The sequence below is a fragment of the Dermacentor albipictus genome, chromosome 10 (assembly GCF_038994185.2).
Source record: "Dermacentor albipictus isolate Rhodes 1998 colony chromosome 10, USDA_Dalb.pri_finalv2, whole genome shotgun sequence".
NCBI classification, from domain to species: Eukaryota; Metazoa; Arthropoda; class Arachnida; order Ixodida; family Ixodidae; genus Dermacentor; species Dermacentor albipictus.
The window spans coordinates 25,938,893-25,962,189 of record NC_091830.1 but is presented as its reverse complement, the minus strand read 5'-3'; the positions used below and the strand labels follow the sequence as shown (position 1 = coordinate 25,962,189).

Sequence of the window (23,297 nt, the reverse complement as noted above, 5' to 3'; positions counted from 1 at the left end):
TTTTTGTGTAAATTCGATTTATTGCTTGTCGACCAGCATTTACTCGGCATGGTCAATAAACTTTCATTTGTTAGAACACCTCATGAGATTATCTTGGTATCTAGCAGAAAGGTGTTCATTCTTTTTAGAGTGAAGCTGTATATGCCTGGGCGAAACACTCATGGTCCGATCACAAGAACCCTAGCGTAGGGGTATGAGCCATTGTTTCGGGGGTTGTGAGCCATTGTTCGTCTTACATGAGGGACGGAGACATTTCTTGTTGGGTAGACATAGAAATTGCTTATGCATTTAACACATAAACATTTATCTACGCATTATTCCAAGGAAGGGACACAGAGTGGGACGGGGTTAAGACAAGATCATGATGTCATAATTATCTTGCAGCAAAGGTGTGGCGGGCCAATGGCTACACCGATAGTGACGTCATTTCTCTCTAGCAGCAGAGCGCGCGTGCAGAAGTCTCTCTCAGACTACCCTATAGGTTCAAAAATGTGTCCCTGTATTTAATTAAATGAAATGTGCAGCCCCGGTGTGTCACTTGGTAACTACAGTGCATAACTGAGTCATAAACATTATGATTAACGCATTACAAAACACAAATGCGTAACATAATTCAGAAAGACTTCGACGGACCACCTGGAGTAACACAATGAACCGCTGCTCATTGCACTTTCGAAGATGGTGATCTTGCAAAGTGCAATGTGCGGCATTCCAAATAAACAATGTGATAAACCCAAGCCAAACATGTGCATAACCTTATTAAGAAACACAGACATAACCAATAATATAGAAAGACTTTAATAAGCCATTGGAATTAACCCAGTGATAAAAACCGGGGCTGCACATTTCAGCTTCGCTGGTTTACCGTCTGTACAGGGTGCATGGGCAGTAACTTTTTCTGTTATTGTTTGTTAAGTGTTGTATAATGTGCCAGTAAAACACGTTGGGCTAGTTGGTGCAATGTAGTGGTACTGCTTTTTTTGCTGTTTTTTTTCTTAATGTTGTTCCCTTCTTCCTTTTGTAACAACTTTTTTATTCCCCCTTGCATAATACTCCAACCTTGCAGCCTGCGAGGTATATAAATAAATAAGTACATAAGCACGTCATTCATTCATCTGCATACACCTCGCACCATTCCTTGCTCAACAAACGTCACTGTGTTGATGTCTCGCAGCGTGCATCTACATTAACTGCCGTTTGCGTTTCGGTATGGTTTGTGAACAGTGTAATGCATAAAGATTACATGACATTAAGGTTGTGACCTATGCGGTGCATAAGCAAACCTTGCAAAAGATGACAAGTTGGATTGTTGAAAATAAGACAAATGGTATATATCGCAGTTACTTTAACAGCATTTAATTGACCACTTGACAAAAACTTCACTTCGCATAGATTCCAACACGTACACTGAATCTGCAGTTTTCTTTTTTGCTTATTAATGCAGTCGTTACTGCATGGCCACATTGTAGATTTGAAAACAAAGTGAAATAAATTTGTTTCTTGCAATATAACAATATGTGTAGATCACTGCGATTGTAATTCCAGAACTTAATACAAACATGCACACTATAGGACGCAGACAAATGTTCAGGACAAATTTCAGAATGTTTGCATTCTGATACATATGAAAGTGAACGGTTTCATTCCATGGCTGTCAATGAGAGGGAGAGAGAAAACTTAAATGTGTTCGTGGAACAAAAACGCACTGATAAGCTTAGACATATAGTCATTGCTTAACACTTTCGAAATGAATAATTATAGCTTGCTATCGACATTGAAGCAGCCATTCGACAGCAAGAAAAGGAATCAGTTTTTCCAGCTCTGAACATTGAATTGCAGGAAATGCAAGCAGGCATAAAATTCTGACAATATAATGTATAGGAATACCAAATTGGAATAAACATTGAGGCTTGCATTTGTACTTTCTCTGGCTGAGCAATCTAGTTTGAAATGACTCCCATAAGCATGTCGTAACAATGTTGATCTAATAAAGGTTAAATGCATGACTAGCTTAAGAAATCTGGACGATTGCTATAAATTACAGTGAAGAAACTATAATATCTAATAACATTAATAATATAATAATATTTATTTCCACAAAACAGGCTAACCGTGAGAGGCGTGCGAGGCTGAGCAGAAAGCTGAAAAATTCTACGGCAAGTGCGCCTGCCGTGGGCCTACGATCCTGCATTATGAATAGCGCGTATTGATATGGTCTTCTTGTTAGAAGTTCCGAGTATACTACCAGCGCGAGACACGGGACAACAAAGTGGACGAGAAGCGTGTCTTTTAGAATGCTATGTTACAACGTACAGGTTTCTACAAAAGTGACGGTAACTGCTCGAAACATTTGATGCGTCGGCTTTTGCGCCTTTAGAAATATTGAGAGGGGGCTCCCATATATATATATTCGCAGCGCAAGCATGGCGATGGACGAACCAGGCTAGCGCTAAGGTTAAATTTCACAACACAATTTTCATTCCACGTCGTAATCACACAGATCGTTTGAGGCTTCGTTCAGGGGCACACGCGGGCGTTCGGGTTGGTGCTTCTTGTTGCGTTTGGCGTAAGAATATGGCTAGGAGCAGGCACCACATATGCGCAATGACAGGCAATATACACGCATCATTTCTCTAGACGCTGACGCCGAGCACGGGTAGCGCGAGGATCTTGTTGGGCTGACACGACAACTTCGTGGCAGCCGAATTCCGAATACTGCATATACGGTGAGGGTAGCTATATGAACTTGTCGATAGGTCATCTTGCAGATTGTTGTAGCACAGACAGAACAAAACGGTCATAGAAGGTAGATAAGGCAACACACACCGCTGAACCACCTACGAACAGCTGTTTACGTGCGCGATGTCGCACTGAACTACAGAAACCGCCGTCGCGCACCCCAAGACAAATCTTAACTAACGTTTTTAAATGAGTAAACGTACATATTATTTGCTTATAATCAAAAGAAGTCAATAATATTATAGTGTAAACGTTTTATTCACTACAATAAATGAATTATGCAGCGTGTGCCACGAAACCTGGCACTAAGCAACCCTGGGCGTCGCACCAGTCGCATTGTTAAAATCGCAATCATGTGAAATGAGCCCTCTAAAAATCGCATTGCGACGCGTGCGACAGCACCGATTTTCGTCGTTGCAGTCGCATCATGTGAAACAGGCTTTAGGTGTAGAATGCTGATCCTATTGCCGGATGCCAGGTCTGTCGGCCAGCGCAGTCGCACGAAAACAACTACACAATTATCTGGTGGTCGCAACTCACTACTTTTGACTGAACCGATTAGGAAGCAATGAAGCTACCCGCGCCACCAAATTCAGACAAACTTCGACAAGCAAAAAAGCACAAATTGTGAGGGGGGCGTACTTCAACAGGTGATACGAGTGTGCCTTTCTGCCCATTTCAAGACGTGCATTGCACTGCGAGTGATATTGGCGTCAACGCCCCCTGTAGCGATGGGCGCTGAAAAGAAATGCATTTATTAATAATAATAAAATTAAACGTATTTTCTTAACTCATCACGAATATATAAAATTGACTAGGAGTTTTATTTTCGTTGAATGAATCATGTGTCTCGTTTGAATTAAAAAACGCGTTTTTCTTTCTCAATGTTTGTTCCCTCCAAACATAGTCGCGCTTCGATCGCTGCTCCCATAACCCCCCATGCTGATGTCGCTGACAATCTGTACTGGACCGCTTTTCGCCCGAAGCTTCACGACCTATTTGAATCGACCTTGCGTCTGGCGTGCCGCTAGCTTGTTGCTAGGCAACGCAAGAAAAGTCGCAAAGTATGAATTCATTTCAGCGCAAAAAATTTTTTTTAGTTTTAGTGGGAAAGAACAAAAAAAATAAATAAAACGTTATCTGCAAGCTCATTTCACATTCTTTGTTTCTGATGCTCGCGTCAAATAACGGATGGAGTTGACGCTATAGGCTTGACGTGTTTCCTGTTGCCAGTTTTTACCGAGTGTCCCTTCTTGTTGAATTTCTTTCTCTACGGTTTCCCTTTAAACATTACGTTTACGTAAGCTACAGTTGTTCGGAAGCGTCAGAAGCAGTCAGGAATCTTTAAATGCTATTGCGTTCCATTCTTAAAGGCGAAGATGAAGCGTCCTCCAAGGTTTTCTTACAGCGAAGTTGCTAGTGCGATTAAAAAAGTTCGATATCGTTGCATGGAAATTTTCACGGTGTCCTGAAAGAACGAGATTAACTGACCAATATTATACGCAGAGAGGATGAAGGTATGCAAGGGGGGATACGCAGGCAGCATTTGAAGTGCGTGCTTCCATTCTCGTCCCACTGCCGTGAAAGAACCCCAGGTGGTTACAGTTATATATTTGCAGGAAATGGGCGCCGTATTATGGGTGACGTGCGCTGAAATTTTGATTACAGGACTTTAATTAGTTGTCCTTGCGACAAATTACTTATACAAGCCTTCGAGAATTATGCATGCGTCTGATAACAACTGCATGAGTCACAATGTTTAAATTTCGAGCACATAGCAAGCATCCCATGCATGGTGCTTCAGACAAATGGTAAAGTCCGACTGACACAGATTGGACAGAGATGATAGCATCGGATTGTAACTTGAACATACGAGAGAACAATTCTGGTATGCGGAAACCAAAAACACAGACGCCTTCTTTAGCTGCCATTTGAAGTGTGTCTTAGGGACACGGACGCTAGGTGTGGATACTAGGGCGACACAGTGAGTGGTTTATTGCCTTTAACTTAATGAAGTGTGTTAGAGACATGGTACTAAGGAACGCTATCACGTTCCACACTTAAAGGCAAAGCTTAAGCGTCCTCCAGGTTCTTTCTAGTGGGTTCTAGTGTCATTGGTTACACACTGAGGTATAACACGTATGAACCTGAGCCACAGGGTATCGATATCCATGCAGCTGATACATAAAGATTTGGAGAACGGCAGAAATTCATGGAATAAATGTTCGAGTGTGCTGGTGTCATTAGCTTTACTATAGTAAGAATACTCGATGGCTGGTTGAGAAGCAGTTACAGCGCCACGATGTCATGAAATCTTACATTGCAAAAGTCTTGATGAGAAATGTCATCTAGTAAGTTAATTTTAGTCCCCTCATTCGTGAAGTGAGGAAAAACTAAACCTAGCTGGAACAGCTGCATACTTGTACACGCTGGGCTCAGTTAATATCTGGATAAGGTCGAACGCTAAAACAAATGTAAATAATCACGCCCGTGCACTACGCATACCCAAATGTCTGCAAGTTCACTTCAGGAACGTAATATCTCTAGCTATTAATAATCTAGACCCCGACGCACCATGTTCTGGCTACTCATGCAACGGACGTACGAAATCGGGGCCGGAGGAAGGACTGTGATAAATCCAGTCCCCAACCACAGTACAAAAAGCAAAACACAATTGCCAAAATATAGAATATTGCCTCAGCGCCCACAATATCGCCTAAGGTAACAATGTAACTATTTATTACTCATGTATTTGGTTATGCCCATTTTTGTACCCTAGTGCCCATTCGCCCAGAGCAGCACCTACATTCACCCTAAGAAGCACCTACACTGTGGCAACGGGCCCAATCCAGCTTGCCCAATAGTTTTTTGCAGCTTTTAACTGCCGTAACTGCAAAACTAAGACACAAAACTAGATACGTTAGTTGAATTACTTGTTATTTGCCAATTTTGTAAGCCTGTAAGGCTCATACAGGATCGTCATATTTGCGCAGCTACAGAAATAACTTCTGAAATAAAAATTTCAGGTGTACTGATTGTTATGTCATATCCAGTTTGCGCATGCATCTCTGCTCAAACCAGCCTATATTTCCCAGCATTCGCAATAGCATTCTATGCCTAACGTAACCTTAAAAGTGATATATACGATTACAATTCTTTTCTATACGCTTGCCTTTTTTCTTTTGATTCGGCGTGGTTTCCACGCGGTAAATTGTCCGAATCAAATCACATGGCAGCATGCAGGCCAGTTTCAAGGATATTCTGCAAGGGCCACTTGCCTGCGTCCGTGGCTGACTCAACGGAGTGATTAGGTTGATGAAATTATGAAAACAAATAGCCCTACTATTTGAAACAGCCTTAAGTAAACACGTTGCGCTCATCGACGTGCGCATTCATCTAACCCATTGCTGCGCAGCACAGTTGAGCTACATAATTCGATACTCACGTAGTCAAGGATTACTGATAGGAAGCGTACAGTTAAAGGCTGAAAGGAATGTACGTAGTTGTGGGCACTGAAGCTTATCACGGTGTTCTTCGTTCTCCAGCTGACGCTTTGCCCGGAGAGGGACAACACAAAAATGCACATTTCTAGGTATATTAGGAGATAGGAAAACATGGCATAAAAGTCAAGCGAACAATCATGAAAATTTGTTTTAGTTTTATTTTGCGTTTATTTGGTTCTCAGACAGTGGCTCAGTGGCGGCCGAGGCTAAAGGCGCACACAGGCTGACAGGGCCTCGTCCCCCTTTACAAATTCCAGAGCAGTTACAAACACACAAATATAAATGAAAAAGAGCACAGAAACAGTCTACATACGCAAAGGAAATATACCTTCATACTAACATGAAAAGGTAGCTATATATGAAAGGCAGGCCTTCTACGCTATAAGCAAACAGCAAATGATTGCAAATAAAATTTAGCAACGGCAACAAAGTGATAATTTGTACATGACCACAACCAGTTGTACAAAAGCAAACAAAATACAATAACTGGTAGCGTACATAGTCACAAAGCATGGTGGAAGCAAAATACAGGATTCAAGAGTCCTACAATGCTGCGCTACTACACTAACATTGATATTCGCGCTTTATCAAGAGCATGTAAATGAGCAAGCAAAGCCACTTATGATAAGAGAATGTCTGTAGATTCTTTTCAACTGCAGGAAAGACTTTCTGAAGTAACCATCAAAGTTCCATCTACATAAAATTCATGCTGCTCGGTTGTAAAACCTTTGTCCACAGTAATTTAGTCGGGCAATAGGCACTTTCAGCGTTGGGCAACGGAATGTATAGGGCGTTGTACGCGAGTACTTATTTCGCACTTGCTTCTATTAACACATTAAGGAAGTCTGAAGCAATATAGTTGGTCTGACAAAAATTTTGTATTTCGTCAACAGTAGTTGAGTGCTTAAAAGGGCCTACTGCCTCCTTTGAAGTTTACACAAATTTTCGGGATTATTTTTTTGCAGAAGTTTCAAGTTTCTCTAATTAGTTGCAGAAGTGGTCCCTCACATTACTGTGCAATAACCATACTTATAATGAAAAGCAAGTATAAAACTTATTTAAGCCACACGAGGAGGAAGTTGTGTATTCATACATGACACCAGCGACTTGGGAAAACTATGATTTTAGACTGCTGATATGGCTCCAAGGGGAAGGTTAGGTTCCCAGTAAATCATGCCCGATAAATCTTTCTTCCACAAGTTGCTCTAGCAGAGTGCATTCGAAATATATTTTAATGTGATCCTAAAAACTTTTGCTTTCTGGCTTCACGGTTAGATATCTGGTTTTGTTAGCGTACAATCTTAAATGATTCGCCTGTAACCAATCCAACCGCTTCTCACGAGTTCGTTCGCCGGTTCCTCGAGCCTTTTTTTATGATTCTGTAAAAAATGCACTCATTTTGTAGGCGTGCATAATTAACTCTTGTGAATCTTATAATCTTGCCATGCTACTTATGTAAGCGTCACAGAGGGTCAGTCTTAATATGAGGCATGTGCCACTCTATAAAGCCCTTTCATTTTATTGAATGAGGCAGTGTTTCTATATATGCATGGAAATCGCGGTTCGTTACGTGCGATTTAACTACGTGAAAGCTATACCCCGACTGCCATTGTGTTTAAATTTCTTTATTACGATATCATTTCGCAGTGCCACACAGTTTTCTGAGGCCTAAAAGTAGACCCACAATAGGAAATCTAGCATTTTCTTGAACAATCTCAACATTTGGGTGAATTAAAGCTGGCTGTACACATTTTTTTTTCCAGATGGAAGCCAGATTGCCATGGAATGCGGTTTTTTCAATATAGTGCGTTGGCTTTTCATTGAAGACTCGTCGAAATAGTTTCGAAAAACTGGTAGCTTAGTAATTGGTCTGTAGTTGTTCCAAAACCATACATTCGATTAAATACTTCCACTCTGAGTTGGCGCAGCTAAATTTTCCTGCACTTCTCTGTACTCCAATCAGCCTGCTCGCTGGATCCCAGATCAAAACTTGCATCGCACAAAGAGTAGCAGTTAGAACTGTAACATACAGGAATTGACACCTTCTGGCGGCGGTTACATAAAATCAAAAGACGCTGTACCTCCATAACGTAGAGCACAGTGTCGTTCATTATCAGCCATAAAAACATGGCTTCCCCTGCCCAGCACACAAAGCTTCATCCCATATTCTTTTAGAGGCCGTAACATTCATATTTTACTACTTAATTCTTTGTGAAAACCAACTTTGAGTTGCCAACATCACTCCAGCATACGAATTACGTAAGGTATTAAATCCACAGGACGTCGCTGGCACAAGTGGCAGTGTTACTTGTCACTTGTGCATACAGTAACACTTAAGAGATATTCTTACGCTTAAGAGATATTCTTACGCCGGTCTGGCCAGACAAATGCGAACGTCCAATAGACGTAAATATTGAGAAGCTATTAAAGTTTCCCACTGCGTTAGGGACAAATCAGAAGTGCTGCGAGCCATGACATCAGCCCATCGACGTCCAATCAACGTTTACGAAAGGATTCAACAGCAGAGGCGGCAGACCATGCAAGTCTGCATCTCTCACTGGCTGAAGCAGACGGTTATATAAGGAAGCAATGAATTCCTCAAACCCATCAACATCTGGATTGTGCACCGCACAGTGCACGCATTGTAACCAGGACAACGACAGTCGACCACGAGAAATGCAGTAGTTCTCGAAGAACAGTCGCAGGTCGTAGCTGTTCGTCTGCAGGTGTCGAAGAGCGGGCAAGGCCTTCAGTGCGTCGTGTAAATCCCGAGGCTGAAGTTGCAGTACGCATAGCGACTTTTCCGTGTCCAAAATTAGGTGTTCGAGCCGACCAAATGGTCGATGTCCACCGTGCTGGAGGCAACGCTTCAAGAACCCAATGCAGACGTCGTCGCCGCCAAAGCGCGCGCTGCGAAGCGTGTCGTGCGTGGCCCACAAGAGCGAGTCAAAAACGTCCTCCAAGACATTCATTGTGATATCGAGTTTCTCCAGATAAGGGAACGCGTCGCCGTTTACAGGGATGTCATCAAGTGACCCAACGCCATTTCGGACGCACAGGCTCTTGAGCTTCGGGCACAGTCTCGCGATTGTGGAGAACATCAGGCCACCGCAGTTATCTAGGAACAGCTCTTCGAGACTCGGTAACGTTGGAAGCAGCTTCCTTAGTTCCCGATCCACCTCGCGGAAGCCAACATCTGGGAAGAGTTGCACCCCGAGGCTGCGGAGGTTACGGAACGCCGAGACCTTGGCGAACATTTTCATCGAGGCGGCACCAACCTGCAAAGTTTACGGTCGTTATTGCTAAAAAAAATGGCTGTGGCTTAGGTAAGGTTAAGCCCAGGATGCGAAGCATACTAGCCTTTATTTTAGTTGTTGAACCACTGTTTAGCCTGGTGAACTGCTGTTGCTTGGCTATATTTGGTTCGGCTAGACGAAGAAACAACTCATGCATTACTTCGCCTTCAAGAGTGGAACGCGACAGCGTTCCCGTCGACCCGCCAAGGGGCGTAAGACAATGGGCTACAGGGCAGCGACTACGCGCCCTGCATTGGACGCGGTCAGCGTCGCGCAAAGCAGCGTTCGGCGCGGCAACGAAATGTGCGCCTGAGCAAGAGACGCACGCCTTAGAAACAGCTCGTTTCTAAGGCAACACCGCATTCACTAGAGGCGCTTTTGTACCGCTTTGAAGCATCGTACTCGTGGCTCAGTGGTAGCGTCTCCGTCCCACACTCCGGAGACCCTGGTTCGATTCCCACCCAGCCCGTCTTGCAAGAGTTGAGCCAAAGCCACTTCTCCTCTGTCGTGACGTCACGGTGTCACGTGATTTCATGGCGACACCGCCGCGCCTGAGGAGCTGGGTTGCGCTCTCGTAATATGCTTCGCATAAAAAGTACAGAGAACAGGAAGGAACCTCTGTGAAAAGATTGCGCCGCAGTACATCCTTCCCCAATCACCCGGTGAAGGGAAAGGTGCGAGCATGCCCAGGTTTAGCGGATAAATGAGTGGAAGTACACGCGCAAGTGTTGTAGGTGCACTGCGGGAAGACCGGCCGGGGTAACTTAGCGCCCGGAGCGTCGGCTTGGGCCGTACCAATGCGACGACCTCGCCACACACGTCGGTCTCCCAAAGTTACCCGAATTCAGCTGGACACTCCCGAGTCGGGGACGGCAAAATGTCCCGACTTTGGTTCGCTTTTTCTGCACGATAATAAATACACCAGATTTGCACTTAATTATGCCAGGCTGCTTGATTGGACATTTTTCGCTTTTGGCTTCTTCTGCATTGTCGTAAATGTAGGAACGGATCTGTATTTGTCGTGGTTCTCCTGCTGTTATAGGCCGTAACTTTCAACCATGCCTCTATTTACAAGTAGCCGTTTTATCTATTGACCTTGTTTGTTGTAAATAGCAACACGTCAGCACTAAAAATATTTGTGCAACTTCATCACACGGCTCTTGGTAGAGATAGGGCGCTCATCACCAGTCACTACCCTCTTTCACCCCTTCCAGAGTTTCTCCGCTCGAGAGTTGGCAACCTGACGCGCGGCTCTTCGCTTGCAAATTTTATTCGTGATGTCTATCGGTTTTCAGTTATTATCGAGTCTACCATAATATTTCGCATGTCTTTCTCGAATTTAACATTACAAACGCCCGTGTCTACGCTTTTTATTGAAGTGCGGTTTCGGCATGCATTTTGCTGCCGGTTTAAAGACGAGCACCCCTACATTTCAGTAAACGCACATGAGATAATTGGCGACTGATGTCACCAGCTTAATGTCTGCCCCACACCGATGTGCTCAAGCTTGTTGTTGCAATGCATTATTACAAAATGCATAATGTCCCGTTTGTAACTTTTTATTCACTTTGTTGTTCTCTTCACTATGTTGAAGAAACATATACTGCCCTCTAGTTGCACTGAATCAAGTATACACGGAATGTGGCTTGGCAACGTGTCACGTATGACAGTCTTTGAAGGTCGCCTCTGTCCTGTGCGTAGTATGTGATGCACTGATAATAATATTGGCACTGATATCTTTATTTTATTGATGCTGCGGACAAGCAGCGCACAGGTGGGACAGATTAAGTACGCAGTCCTCGTTTGTTGAGTTGTTCTATGTGCATTCTGTGTTTTGCCCTTAATGAGCTCTTACCTGCAACTTTTTAATAGATGGAAACTTCGTAGCAAGCGGGACGCCATCGTCTACCGATGCGCTCAGTAGCCCTCGCCTCGGCGTTACGTTATTAAATGCAAGGCAGAGGTGAATGAAACTCTCCGTTCTCGGACATCCCACCGAAGCGGGCAAGCCACGCAGCTCCTTGAAGCAGTTCACGACCCAGACGGAGTCGATGCGACGTACCTAAAGGACAGCGTGATAAGACAGAGACATTAGACATTATGAGCATCAACAGCATATTTGAAACGCTTGCAGCAAGGAAAGGCTCTATCGGATGCTTTCAAAATGCCCGCTATGAACCTCCGCTGTACTTGCAATTTGCCCAATTCCCTCACTACGCGTAATCACCGAGTTGCATTTGTGAACATGTAATAAACCTGCGGATTGTTCATAAACTGACGGTACGATCGCGTTACTTACGTCAGGACAAGTGCGCATTATCGCCAGCGTAGTCTCGAGACTCAGATCAATGCAACCATCGCGGAAGTTGCCAACGCTGCCCACCAATTCCTTCAGTTTGCTCCGTTCGACCAGCGGTGCAGAGCGGTCCCTGCAGGGCTCGTCCGATTCCAAGGCATGTGTGCAAAGATCGTGCGGTAGAGCAAGGATCTCGACGTTCGGGAACATGCGAATAAGATTGTACACTTTGTCCTTGTTGTGTATGATGCACAGCTCCTGGGTTTGTCGGAGCAGCGTGCCGGCGGCCCGGCCGTAGCCGTCCGAGGAGTCAAAGGATCCGCATCCGCAGAACAAGGCCTTCGAGATCGTCACCCCACGTAGTAAGGCTGTCTTCCATGCCGAAACCAGAGATCTCTGGTTCGCGACTAGGAGGAGGCCGTCCTCGTCGGCAATCGAGAGACCTTCTGGAAGAACCACGTTCCGCGCCCATGCAGTGTCCAGTTTGAGGACGATGTGATCTTCGGCGAGCGTCAGGTCATGGGGATCTCCGAACTCTGTGACCAGCTCCATTTTACGACGTATACGCAGTCGGCAATGCCTGGAAGGAAAAAAAAGAGGGCAATCTGCTATAGTTCGCGTTGCAGACCTTTTACAACATACCGCTAATCCTTGGCGGAGACTGTTGGACTATTGTATTAGCGAGAGCTGGATAAGAACTCTCATTGTAGTGCGTTCTGTGGCGCCGATGTATGTAGAAGTAACCTAAACGGTGAATGCTGTGTCAGTGCGCGTGCGTGAACGCGTGTGTGAGCAGTGTGGTGTGTGTGCAATCAGCGCGCGTGTGTGTAACGCGATTTGAGGTCACCTTTATCGTGACTACTGCCGACATATATAAGGCAGCCAACTTATGTTCAGACACTTTCCCTTTGTAACCGTTACTGACAATAAAGCCTTCTTCATGCGTAAGCCCAGGCGTTGCGCACAGTCCCTGAGATTACAACAATGAGAAAGGAAGCAAGTGGGGCTGAAGAAGGTAAATAGAGCAGTGATAGAGAATATAATGATATGGGAAAGGGGGGCAAATAACAGGATGAAGTGCATCCAGTTTGCTAGCCTATCCTGAGGGAGGGCTAAACAATAAACAGAAAGGGACAGAGAAGTGAATAAGAAACGCACAGACACTAGGCAAAGCGAGCAAGTGTTGGAGACGTTTAAAACGTGACTTGAACATTGGACCCAGAGTTGTGCCTTGATCGCCCCTTAAGGCGTAGCTGTACCAGAATGCCATCAATCAACGTCAAAAGCTAGGCTATTGGTCAGCGACCGCAACAGTTTGCTGTAGCAAGGACAGCAGCAACGACCGGGTTCTGCCGCAATCGTAATGTTAAAGGCCTACTGCAACGAAATTTTGGGCCATGTAAAAAAACCCTTTTTCAGGTAATTTAGACACGCAGTAGCCTCTGTGCAACTTCTTACGCTTCAAGTGTATGTTTAATGCGTCACAAAGACCTCGCCACAATCGAATCCATGTTTTTCATAACTGAAAGAAAAAAATGCCGCCATTATCGCCCGGCGGAAGTGACGTAACGTGAAGAATGTGGAGAACCAGCGCCCTTGCTGTGTGCTTTCGCAAGGCCTCCTCGAGAGCGAACAGAGGGCGTATTAGCGAACAGGTAACGCACATCTGCTAGCCACAGAGCTGAGATGCTTCGTGCGCTGTGACAACACCGTTGGGCGCCCGCGGTCTTCTTTTAATGCGAAGTATTCCCCGAATCCAACCGGTTTTCCTACCTGGTCGTCTCCGTTCAACAGGAGGGCCTCGATGCATTCTGCCTCCACTCGAAGAAAAGCGCATTGGGGTGGCCCAGCTAAAAGAGCAGTATAGTCCGGCTTAACGAAGAGGCGATCCACGTGTGGTGCAGCTACGCTAAATCGGCTAAACTTGAACCCTCTGCAGTCGAGTGTGGCTGGCGCGGGAATGTATTGAACATGTCCTAACGCCCACCGGAGCAGCTGGAACAGGTTGCATCGCGCGCTAGCTTGTCTGACCAGAAGCTGCTCGGGTTCACAGAAGCAAGCGTCTTGCGTTTGCGCCTTCGACAAACAAAGAAGCACTCACTCGGCGCGCACTTGTCCCACTTGTCCGCTAGCGCTGCGGCAACAGCAGATCACCGCGCTGCTACGGGTGACGTTCAAAGCGCAGGGTAGAATTTTAGCGCATTCGACTTCACCGGTCGCTGCCCGGCACGCTGGAAGTGCCGGACTCGTCGACCAGTCAGACAACTACCGCCATATGTAGTAGAGAATGTTAAGTAGCTGAGCCTTGACAAGGCCGGCTCAGAGGGGTTCGGTGCTAAGTGTGCGTAAACTCACGGCCAGAAAGGCGGGACTCTTAGTAGAGCTTGCACAGCATCTGCTTGAATGTGCCATTAAATTGTTCATCCAGCCAATTACAGGTGGGATCGTGAGGCGTCGGTCTGATATGTTTGATAGCCAGCAAGCAATTCACTTCTCTGATTGGGTCCGATGCAAGAGGCTTAATCGAAAATGATCTCGTGTGGACGCCCAACGCGGCAAGACATTGCGATAAGTTTTTCAGACACCGTAGCCGAATCCATCGCTGGCAGGGCCACCGTGTCCTGGTGTCTTGTGGCGAAATCAACACAGGTTAGTATGTACCGGCTACCCTTACGTGAAACGGGCTTTAAGGGATCGACGTCCACCGCCACTAGTGCGAATGCACTGTGGATTAAAGGCATACGTTCAGGAAGTGCCTCGCTAACCTTACTCTTATGATACATCATTTGGAATGTATCACAAGAGCGCATGTACCATCTCTCTTCTTTCTGGACTCCCTGCCAATAGTACTACACAACGCAGTCGATCACTGTATTTAGTCCTTGCTGCCCCGACATCCTACTTCCATGTGCCGAAGAGAGCACTTGGCCCCGTAATATTTGAGGCACCAGCACATGTCAGACCTTTCTGCCTGGGGGTAGGCGGTAATGGTGGTACAAGACTCCCTTTACTAGTATAAACGAATAGATTTATGATAATGGTTTAATAATAATGGAAATTCATAATAATAATAGTATAAATGGATAGAATTATTGCAGGAACACTTGATCTTTTTTTCTTCTTGCAAGTCTCTAAGGTCTTTATTTGTTCTTGTGCTGCACTCCGTAAGACGTTTTCCAGTCACCTCTTAAGCGTTTAAAATGCCAGTGGATGGTTTCAACTGTTATGGACTCTTGATGCCAACCAGTAAGCAGTCGGAGAATCGTATTCTCCCTTAGTGCCTTCTTCGTAGGTCGGACAGTTTGGGGCAGACTTCCACTCTGTAGCCTCTCTTTCCTTGTTTTGTCTCGGTCACGAGCTTCACGCGATCCCAGTACATTTCTGACGACGATGCCATGAAGCAGAGGAGCCATGGATTTTACAGTCGAGGTACCCGAAATATGAGGTGAAGAAATTTCGATTTCTGCGCCAGGAAAAGTGAGGCTACTATGAACGGCCAAGAACCGGGCAGCCGTTGTACCTGTAATTGCTTCATTGGGTACGAGGGAGTGGCGCGCTGCCAGCTTCCCGCGTCTGGTAAGACCAAGGCAGTCTGGCCAGATCATGCCCTGTGACACTGAAATCTTTCATGTCCATGCCTTTGGGTGAGTTTTCACCACGCTGGCAATGTGTTCTTGTGTATATGACTTGTACTAGCACACTGTATTGGGGAACACCTGGCAAGACACTTTCTTTGCTGGGCCGTTTTTCTTCGTGCAGGCTTTTACGTCATGCCCCGACTTATGGCGATATCCACAGTATCGTTGTCTTGGTTTAGCCTGGCAATACAATACTTTGTGACCCAGCTTGTCAAAGAGAAAGACCGCGTTCCATCCCTGGCGGATGGATTTCCGCTTTTTTTCCGTAGAACAACTGCTCTTCATTTTGTCACGGTTGTGTAACAAGTTGGGTCTTCTTTGAGCCTCTAAGAAATTGTGAGCAGCCTCTGCCAAGTCATCGAGCTAGCAGCGACTTCTCTTTTACACGAAAAAAAGCGTTACTAAGTCAAGACTGTTGTTTAGGAACTGCTCCGCCACAATTGGGTTGCTAAGCGGCATTCGTGCACTCCTTTTCAGTTTTGGACATTTCGACCAATCGATCAACCATCAAAGAAACTCAGGGACCTTGTTGCGTACAGCTTGCCGCTTTCGCCGCCTTGTGGCTTGCTTGAAACGTAGAAAGTCGGCCGACCACGTGATCATGTCAGGGCACCTTCTAGTATTCTCCGCCGCCGCGCCTTCGGATTCCATACGGCAGACATCTTGCAACGACAATCTACTAAGTGTTGCTGTAGATTACAGTATGCTTATAAGTGGGTGCGCGTTCAATGTTAACTCTCGCTGAAGCATTTTATAGGGCACTAGAATATGTAAAAAATACATAAATACAAGTACTGAAAGTGCTAAGAAGGTAGGTTTATGCGTACATACAGCGCAAAACTAATGACATAGGAAAGGTAACGACGTTAGCTAGAACAAAAACATCTCGTTTGACATCCACACTAGGAAGGGAGGCGCAATATTTTCGACACCCACACGCTAGATAAAGCATGGAAGTGTAGGTGTCGTTTAAAAAAGACCTTCGTGCGTACGAAATGCAAAAGTGCGTTCACCACCTTATGGGGTGAAGGAACAAAAACTTTTTAGAATATAATTTATGCGACACAATAGGCACATATATGCCTGAGGATAGCGGGGAAGTTTATAGCACATGTTCAAGTCCCGTGCATAGGATCACTAGAAGCATCTTTTTAGTGGGATACAGCTCTACTACTTCAGGTACAAGCCAAGAAAACGTCTGGTTCCGTTACTCTGACCTGCAAGATCAGCCGAGGTCGTACTGGGACTTAGCCTGCCACTATACCGGCGGCACCAGATGAAAGTCAGCGCTCTGTTCCTTTATCTGGCCGGCTCGGCTTGTTTCTTCCTTTCTATGTTGCGCTGTACTAGTCTTAGAATATTGCGTGCGCTGCGTGGGAGCCCACATCTTGAAAGCGATTTGTGATGTGGATAAAGTGCACCGAGTGCTGGTAGCTTCGTACGCGCTGCGCTTTCGACGCTTAGTTCGCGCTGAAGCGAGACGCAGCATGAAGGTCAATTCGCACGCTGCTGCTGCCGCGCCGAGAAGCGTCTGTGTGTTGTCTTGTGGTGGAATTGTCGATGCGGTAGTTGCTGACGGCGCCAAGCAGCGTCTGTGTCCTTATCCAAAGCAAGCGAAACCGTGCTATAGCTCGAGAAACTTGGTTTGTACCCGCGTTCAGCCACGACAATTTTCCACCAAGCTGTTAAGAGATAGTTGCCCCAGGATCGCGTCCTTGTGCACATGCAGACAAAAAACTCAGCGGGCCGATGCCCAAGATAGTGCAATGCCGGGCCGACCGGCGGCGGACCTGACGCAGGTGTAAAGCACTCCCCATACGTGGGCTGATCTCCAAGTTAGTACAATACCGGGCCGACCCACGGCGGAAGTGAAGCAGGCTTTAAGCACTCCCTTTACATAGGCCGATCCCGATGATATTGAAATGCCGGGCCGACCGGCGGTGGACGTGACGCAGGCGTAAAGCACTCCCCATACATGGGCTGATCTCGAAGTTAGTGCAATATCGGGCCGACCAGCGACGGAAGTGAAGCAGGCGTTAAGTCCTCCCCATACGTGAGCCGATGCAAAGATACTGCGATGCGGGGCTTATACAGCAGCGGATGTGAAGAGGCGTTAACCACTCTTAATACATGGGCGGATCCCGAAAATAGTGCAATGCCGGGTCGAAGCGCGGCGAAGGTGAAGTTCGCCATAAAGGGGCCCACGTACACAGCGTCGCTGGTCATCCTTTTTCACAGAGTGGAAGGACACTGAGTTTTTTATTTAGGGTTACGAAGACTTGCTTCAGTGCTGTTTCCGCATACACATATTTCTCCACTGAACTAAATTCTTTCCTGAACAGCTGGGCCCAGCAAGCGAGACGCCGAAAACACTGTGACGAAGTTTCACACTGGGGGTCATGTAACGCCTGTCATTGATCTAGCGCCACCACCGAATGATAGACGGCGCAGTCGACTCACTAGAGGAGCGATCAAACTATCACGATGTGACTAACAATAAAGTGCAACTACTTACCCTCTTTAAAGACGAAGTCTTAGCGAGTTACCACCACTTTTCTGCATCGGGTACGTTTCAGGCCTCTTTCGTGGGCCGATCCAAGAGATAGTGCTGCTTAAAAACGTGGGCCGATAAGTGCCCCTTGCACCACTGGTCGCGGTGATGTTCGGTATGTATATTTAAAAAAATAACCACGAATAAGAAATGTCGCAGTTTCGCCCGAAAGCCAAAGTATCGATTGCGATAGCAAATTATTAGACAGCTATACGAAGTAAGGATAGCAGTTTTATCAGTCGTAGAAATTCGTAAACACTAGCTTACTATCTAAATTAATAAGCATGCTGTGGCACGCGCACAGGCTAACATAAGTACATGTCACTCGACGACCACCGACCGTTTGCTGTAAAAACGCTGGCACGAGCAAGACCGGCAGCAGCAGCGAGCGAATTGACCTTTGTGCTGCCCCCGCTTTAAGGCGAACAATGCGGCGAGAACACACCGAACATGAAGCTCTGAGCCCTCGGAGCACCTATACTGTACACTTATCGCAGTTTGCTTTCAAAATAAGGGCTGCGCGGCAGCACTCGGGCGCGCCACGCGGCAACACTGCCGGAGTAACCCCCCCTTCCCCCCCCCCACTCACCAAATTGTTCGAAGGTCGAAGTCATTCTTTTCGCGACTTGGTTGCGCAGGAAGCTGAAACGTCTTGTGAAATTTTACCATAAAACGTGACATCCATACGCCGCCAAAATGAGTATTCTAGTAAGTAGCTAGCTACAAGCTTTTCCTTTACAAATGGATTAGCTTTTATAATGTCTGACGAAAATCAACTGAGCTGTGAGCGGAACTGATCTGTCGCGGCCCTGTTTCAGAGGCGAATTATGGGCAAGCTCTGGCTTCGTCTCCGATAAGAAACTACGAGGGTTGCCACTCCTGCGTTCTTTCACGGTCTCCCTGGCTTAGTGAATCCGCTTTACCCATGCGAAGCGTCCATACCACTGTTAATCGCTAGCTTGATTGCGCGAGGAGCGCAGTTTATTTACAGGGCTTGCTTTATCTTGATCCGTTGCTGCCTTTTCAGGGTTATCACGGAGAACCGCAACTTCCAGCTGTGCTGTCCATGGGGCCGCATTTTTTAACGATTCTTTCATTCATTTCTGTTTGGCATGCGCCGTTCACGCTGACTTATCACTGCTATGAGACCGGTTCAGCGACGGTATCCCAACGGCGTTCCAGGCAATCATGACAGATCACGTCAAGGATGCCTCACAGCGGAGCTGTCTTGGGCTAGTTTCCAGCGTTTCGTGATGTGCGTAGACAAAAACTATCATCATGTGGACCGATCACGGTGATAGTGCAGAAAGAGTCCCAGCTGAATGGCACATGCCGCTGTGGGTTCGGGGACCCGAAACGCACACTTGAACTGCCCTTGTCCCACCTGACGAGGTTCCAGGGACAAGGGTAAGAACAGATGTTTTTTTTTTTTAAAAATGTTCTGTACAACTTTTACAAAGATAGACTGTTAAAACTGCGCGTGTTTATCGCCGTTGTCTTCTTTCACCGCTGGCGCCACCGTGCAAAAGACTATCATCATCAGCAAAGGCTCTAGTATCGTCTTATTCCACAGCTTGCTCCGTTGTTGTTGCTTGCCGCTCATCATTCCAGCGTATAATTTCACTTCTCTTTTGTCGTCGTAATGGTGAGGGCGCGTTTACGGGGGTACGAGCCAATCATTATCTTAATTGACGGGCACATTTCATAAGTGAGGTGACGCGAGAATGTGCGCGCGTACCTAATCGTCACTATGACCACAGATCAGGGCAATAAATGTTCGTACCTTTGTTCAAAATTCTGTGTCACCTCTGTGTCGTGCGCTGTACAGATCCGCTGCTCATGGACCTTCACAGAGTGGAATGGCTCTGATTTGTTTGGTAACACAGCCCTTCAGCGAGAACTGCACCAACTAGGTACAATTAATAAATTATGGGGTTTTACGTGCCAAAACCACTTTCTGATTATGAGGCACGCCGTAGTGGAGGACTCCGGAAATTTCGACCACCTGGGGTTCTTTAACGTGCACCTAAATCTAAGTACACGGGTGTTTATCGCCCCCATCGAAATGCGGCCGCCGTGGCCGGGATTCGATCCCGCGTCCTCGTGCTCAGCAGCCTAACACCATAGCCATTGAGCAACCATGGCGGGTTGAGGTACAATTGTTCTTAGTCTTTTCATTGAAACGCTGGTTACAGAGCGCCGATATTTCACGGTTGATGTGTGCGCGGATGTGAGCTCAGCTAGCGGAGTTAGCATTCTATCATATCAGTATGTCTACGGCTGTGCAAGCAATATGCACTGCACGTCGTATGGCGGTCACCGAAAAAGCAACAACCTAAAATTGCAATAAAATGGGCTCTGTCACAAAATCGGCCAAGGGCGAGAAAAATACAAAGCGAATGCGGGCGGAAGGCTCGCACGCAAGAGCATATACAGGGTGTTTCAGCGAACACTTTCAAATTTTGTAAAGGGTGCCTGTGCCAGATAGCTCAATTCTAGGTTATGAGCCGGTTTACTCGAAGCGGCGGACACTACTTGTTCAGAAAATGAAAAAGCAAAATTGACATATTATCAAAAATTCACTAATTTTGTTTTAGCTATTTATCTTACGACCCATATTGCAAGTTGCAAATTCTAGCAGTGGACTTCGCAATGGCGGATCGAGTTGGAACGAATTCTCAGGACGACACCAATTTCGAGATATAAGTTCCCGAACTTTGCGGAGAAATGCATTGGCGTTCCAGTTACTTTGTGCTTCAGTGCATGAAGCGACGTTTTGTTAACAAATTCCAATGCATTTCTGCGCAAAGTTCGGGAATTTAAATCTCGAAACTGGTGTCCTCTTGAAAATTCGTTCCAAGTGAATCCGTCTTGCGTACTTCAGGGTTTTAACTATTTACATTATGGCCCATATTGAAATTTACAAATTATAACTTGATTAGTGAATTATTATTAATTATTCCATTTTGCATCTCGGTATTTTGTGCAGGTATTGTCCTTCGTTTCGAGTAGACCAGCTCATGAACAAAAATTATGATATCTGCAATAGGCAACATTTAAAGATTTTTGAAAGTGTTCCCTGAAACACCCTGTATAGTAGGACACAACTGAAGTCTCCAGGGAAGCGCCGCCCACGCCTTTATAACTGCCAGCCACAGTTTCTCCGCGAGGGTGAAAATAGTTCGTACCTTCCCTGCTCCCTAAACAAGGCGGTGACTACAAAAATGAAATTACAAGCGCGTAATTTTATACCGATTTCACTCGTGTAACATAGTGGAACGGTGGACGCCTAAATCTTTATTGAACTGAAATAAAACGCTTGCTTCGCTGGAACTATTTCCTGTCAAGTTTTACTTCTGTTTGCAATGAAGTTTCATGAGTAAAACGGTGTCAACAGTGAAATGAACTGTACCGCAGACATTGGAAGAGTGAAATGCTCAGACTCCACACACTTTGTCCACGTCTGTGGCACAGCTCATCCCTTCCGCCGATGAAAGGACTCTTCAAGAACAGCAGACGCGCTCCGGAGGCATCAAGAACGACGCCATCATGAAATGGTCGCATGACGACGATTTTGTTTGCTTACGTGATTGGCTGGCGGAGCAACACAACCTTGCGAGGTCCGTGTGCTTTGGATGCCAACAGCTGTTTATTTAAGTTGTATCCCACTATACCATAACTTATAACCTATATAGTACCTATATAGCACAGCATAACTTGCACTGCTTTATGCGAATATTTGCGAAATCACGATACATATAGTGTAGAGGAGGATTGCAACGGTATAGTGGTTTGTCCTCTCCAGCGCGTTCTAGTGGGCCACTCTCTTCAGCGCTCTTGCTCGGAAAACGCTGCTCGTGAGCACAGAAATCACACCGCAAATAACAAGTAACCAAGCGAAAGTGCAAAATAAACATTTCTAGTAGCGTTTCTTGAATTAGCTCTGAAGAATTACAGACAAATATCTATTTGCGGAACAATCACAGTTCTTTTGTATCCCTCGTTTACTGCTCCACCAAGTGCCAAAACCGAATTGTATTGTTATTTCAGAAGTTGCGTAGCGATGCGAGGGCGCTAGTGGCGTATAACCGCATAGAGCGCAGGATGCTGCGGTTCTAGACGTACTGCGCCCACCGCGGAAGGCTAGAAAAACACCCGCGTCAGCACAGCAGAGAAGCGGATACGTCAGGCGGCGCGACTGATAACTGTAGAAGCATCATTCGAAGCACACGGAATTGTTCTGCACTGCGTGAATCAGGCAGACCCTATAATTAGGTGAACAATATATATATATATATATATATATATATATATATATATATATATATATATATATATATATATATATATATATATATATATATATATGGAGAGACAGAGAGATCTAACGATTCACTTAAAGTTAGCTTGTTTCTTGCGGAAATCACGTTGTATCCTCCGCAATACACTCATCAACGCATTCAGGGACCATACGAAACACAGCCGGTCTAAAAGTGGCGCCGCATGCAGAGTTCGAATCAGTAGTCAGTCACAAACGTGTAAATGCCATAGTTCTCCTTACCGGTGTTGTCCAGCTGATCTAAGGAATAAGGCCAATATTTTTTTCTTTCTTCAAAAAACCGTGAAAACTGGCATTTCACGTTTGCGACAGCTTCTAGTCGCATTAACAGCTTCGTTATCAAATAGGAGCGGTTACCTACCGTTTCCGAACAGTCGCTTCAGAGGGGCACAAAAGCACAGTCCGCTACCTGAGGCTGTTCGATAGTCCGTAGCACTGAAGGTGCACGACAGGCAGCTGAACTTCCGCGTGCTTATGCGTGTTGCTTGTTGCTCACAGCAGTGAGGACGACGATAAGTTGGAACAGTCCAGCGCTGGCCGCCTGACAGCGCCGTCGACGACTAAACGTTATGCGTTTCGCAGTCGAGATTAATCACCTCTCCAAAATGACCCGCAGCCAACAGCAGCAAGCGACGCCGAATGCGAAAGTATAAGGTGGCGGCACGTGGAGAAGACAGTAAGCATTACTTCAACTTTACAATCAGGCATGTGCTGCCATCCGGCGGCAAAGAACAAAACCGAAGAAAGGAGCGCTGCGATTGGACGTGGCCATGGAGGAAGGAAACTCAGAAGAGACCCTGACATTACTTATTGTGAAGCACGGAGGAAGGAAACTAAGGAGAGGCCCTACCCCCTCCGCGCGCTAGGAGAAAAGTGTGGCAGAAATGACGTATAGGTTCTAATTTTTTTTTGCTTTTTATTTTTTTTTGCTGCAT

General features: G+C 45.9%; 1 protein-coding gene across 2 annotated transcripts; it reads right to left on the bottom strand.

The window, feature by feature from the left end:
- Positions 1–6,365: 6,365 nt before the first annotated feature.
- On the bottom strand, positions 6,366–23,005 carry LOC139050949 (uncharacterized). Of its 2 annotated transcripts, none has more exons than XM_070527841.1 (4): positions 22,724–23,005; positions 11,838–12,414; positions 11,394–11,600; positions 6,366–9,520 (listed from the first exon to the last, which is right to left on the bottom strand). In XM_070527841.1, the coding sequence occupies exons 2-4, from the start codon at positions 12,384–12,386 to the stop codon at positions 8,720–8,722; spliced, it is 1,557 nt and encodes a 518-aa protein (XP_070383942.1). In that variant the 5' UTR covers positions 12,387–12,414; positions 22,724–23,005; the 3' UTR covers positions 6,366–8,719. The 2 variants fall into 2 exon arrangements, with proteins under 2 accessions (XP_070383942.1, XP_070383941.1); XM_070527840.1 differs by lacking the exon at positions 22,724–23,005 and adding an exon at positions 18,613–18,956.
- Positions 23,006–23,297: the final 292 nt, after the last annotated feature.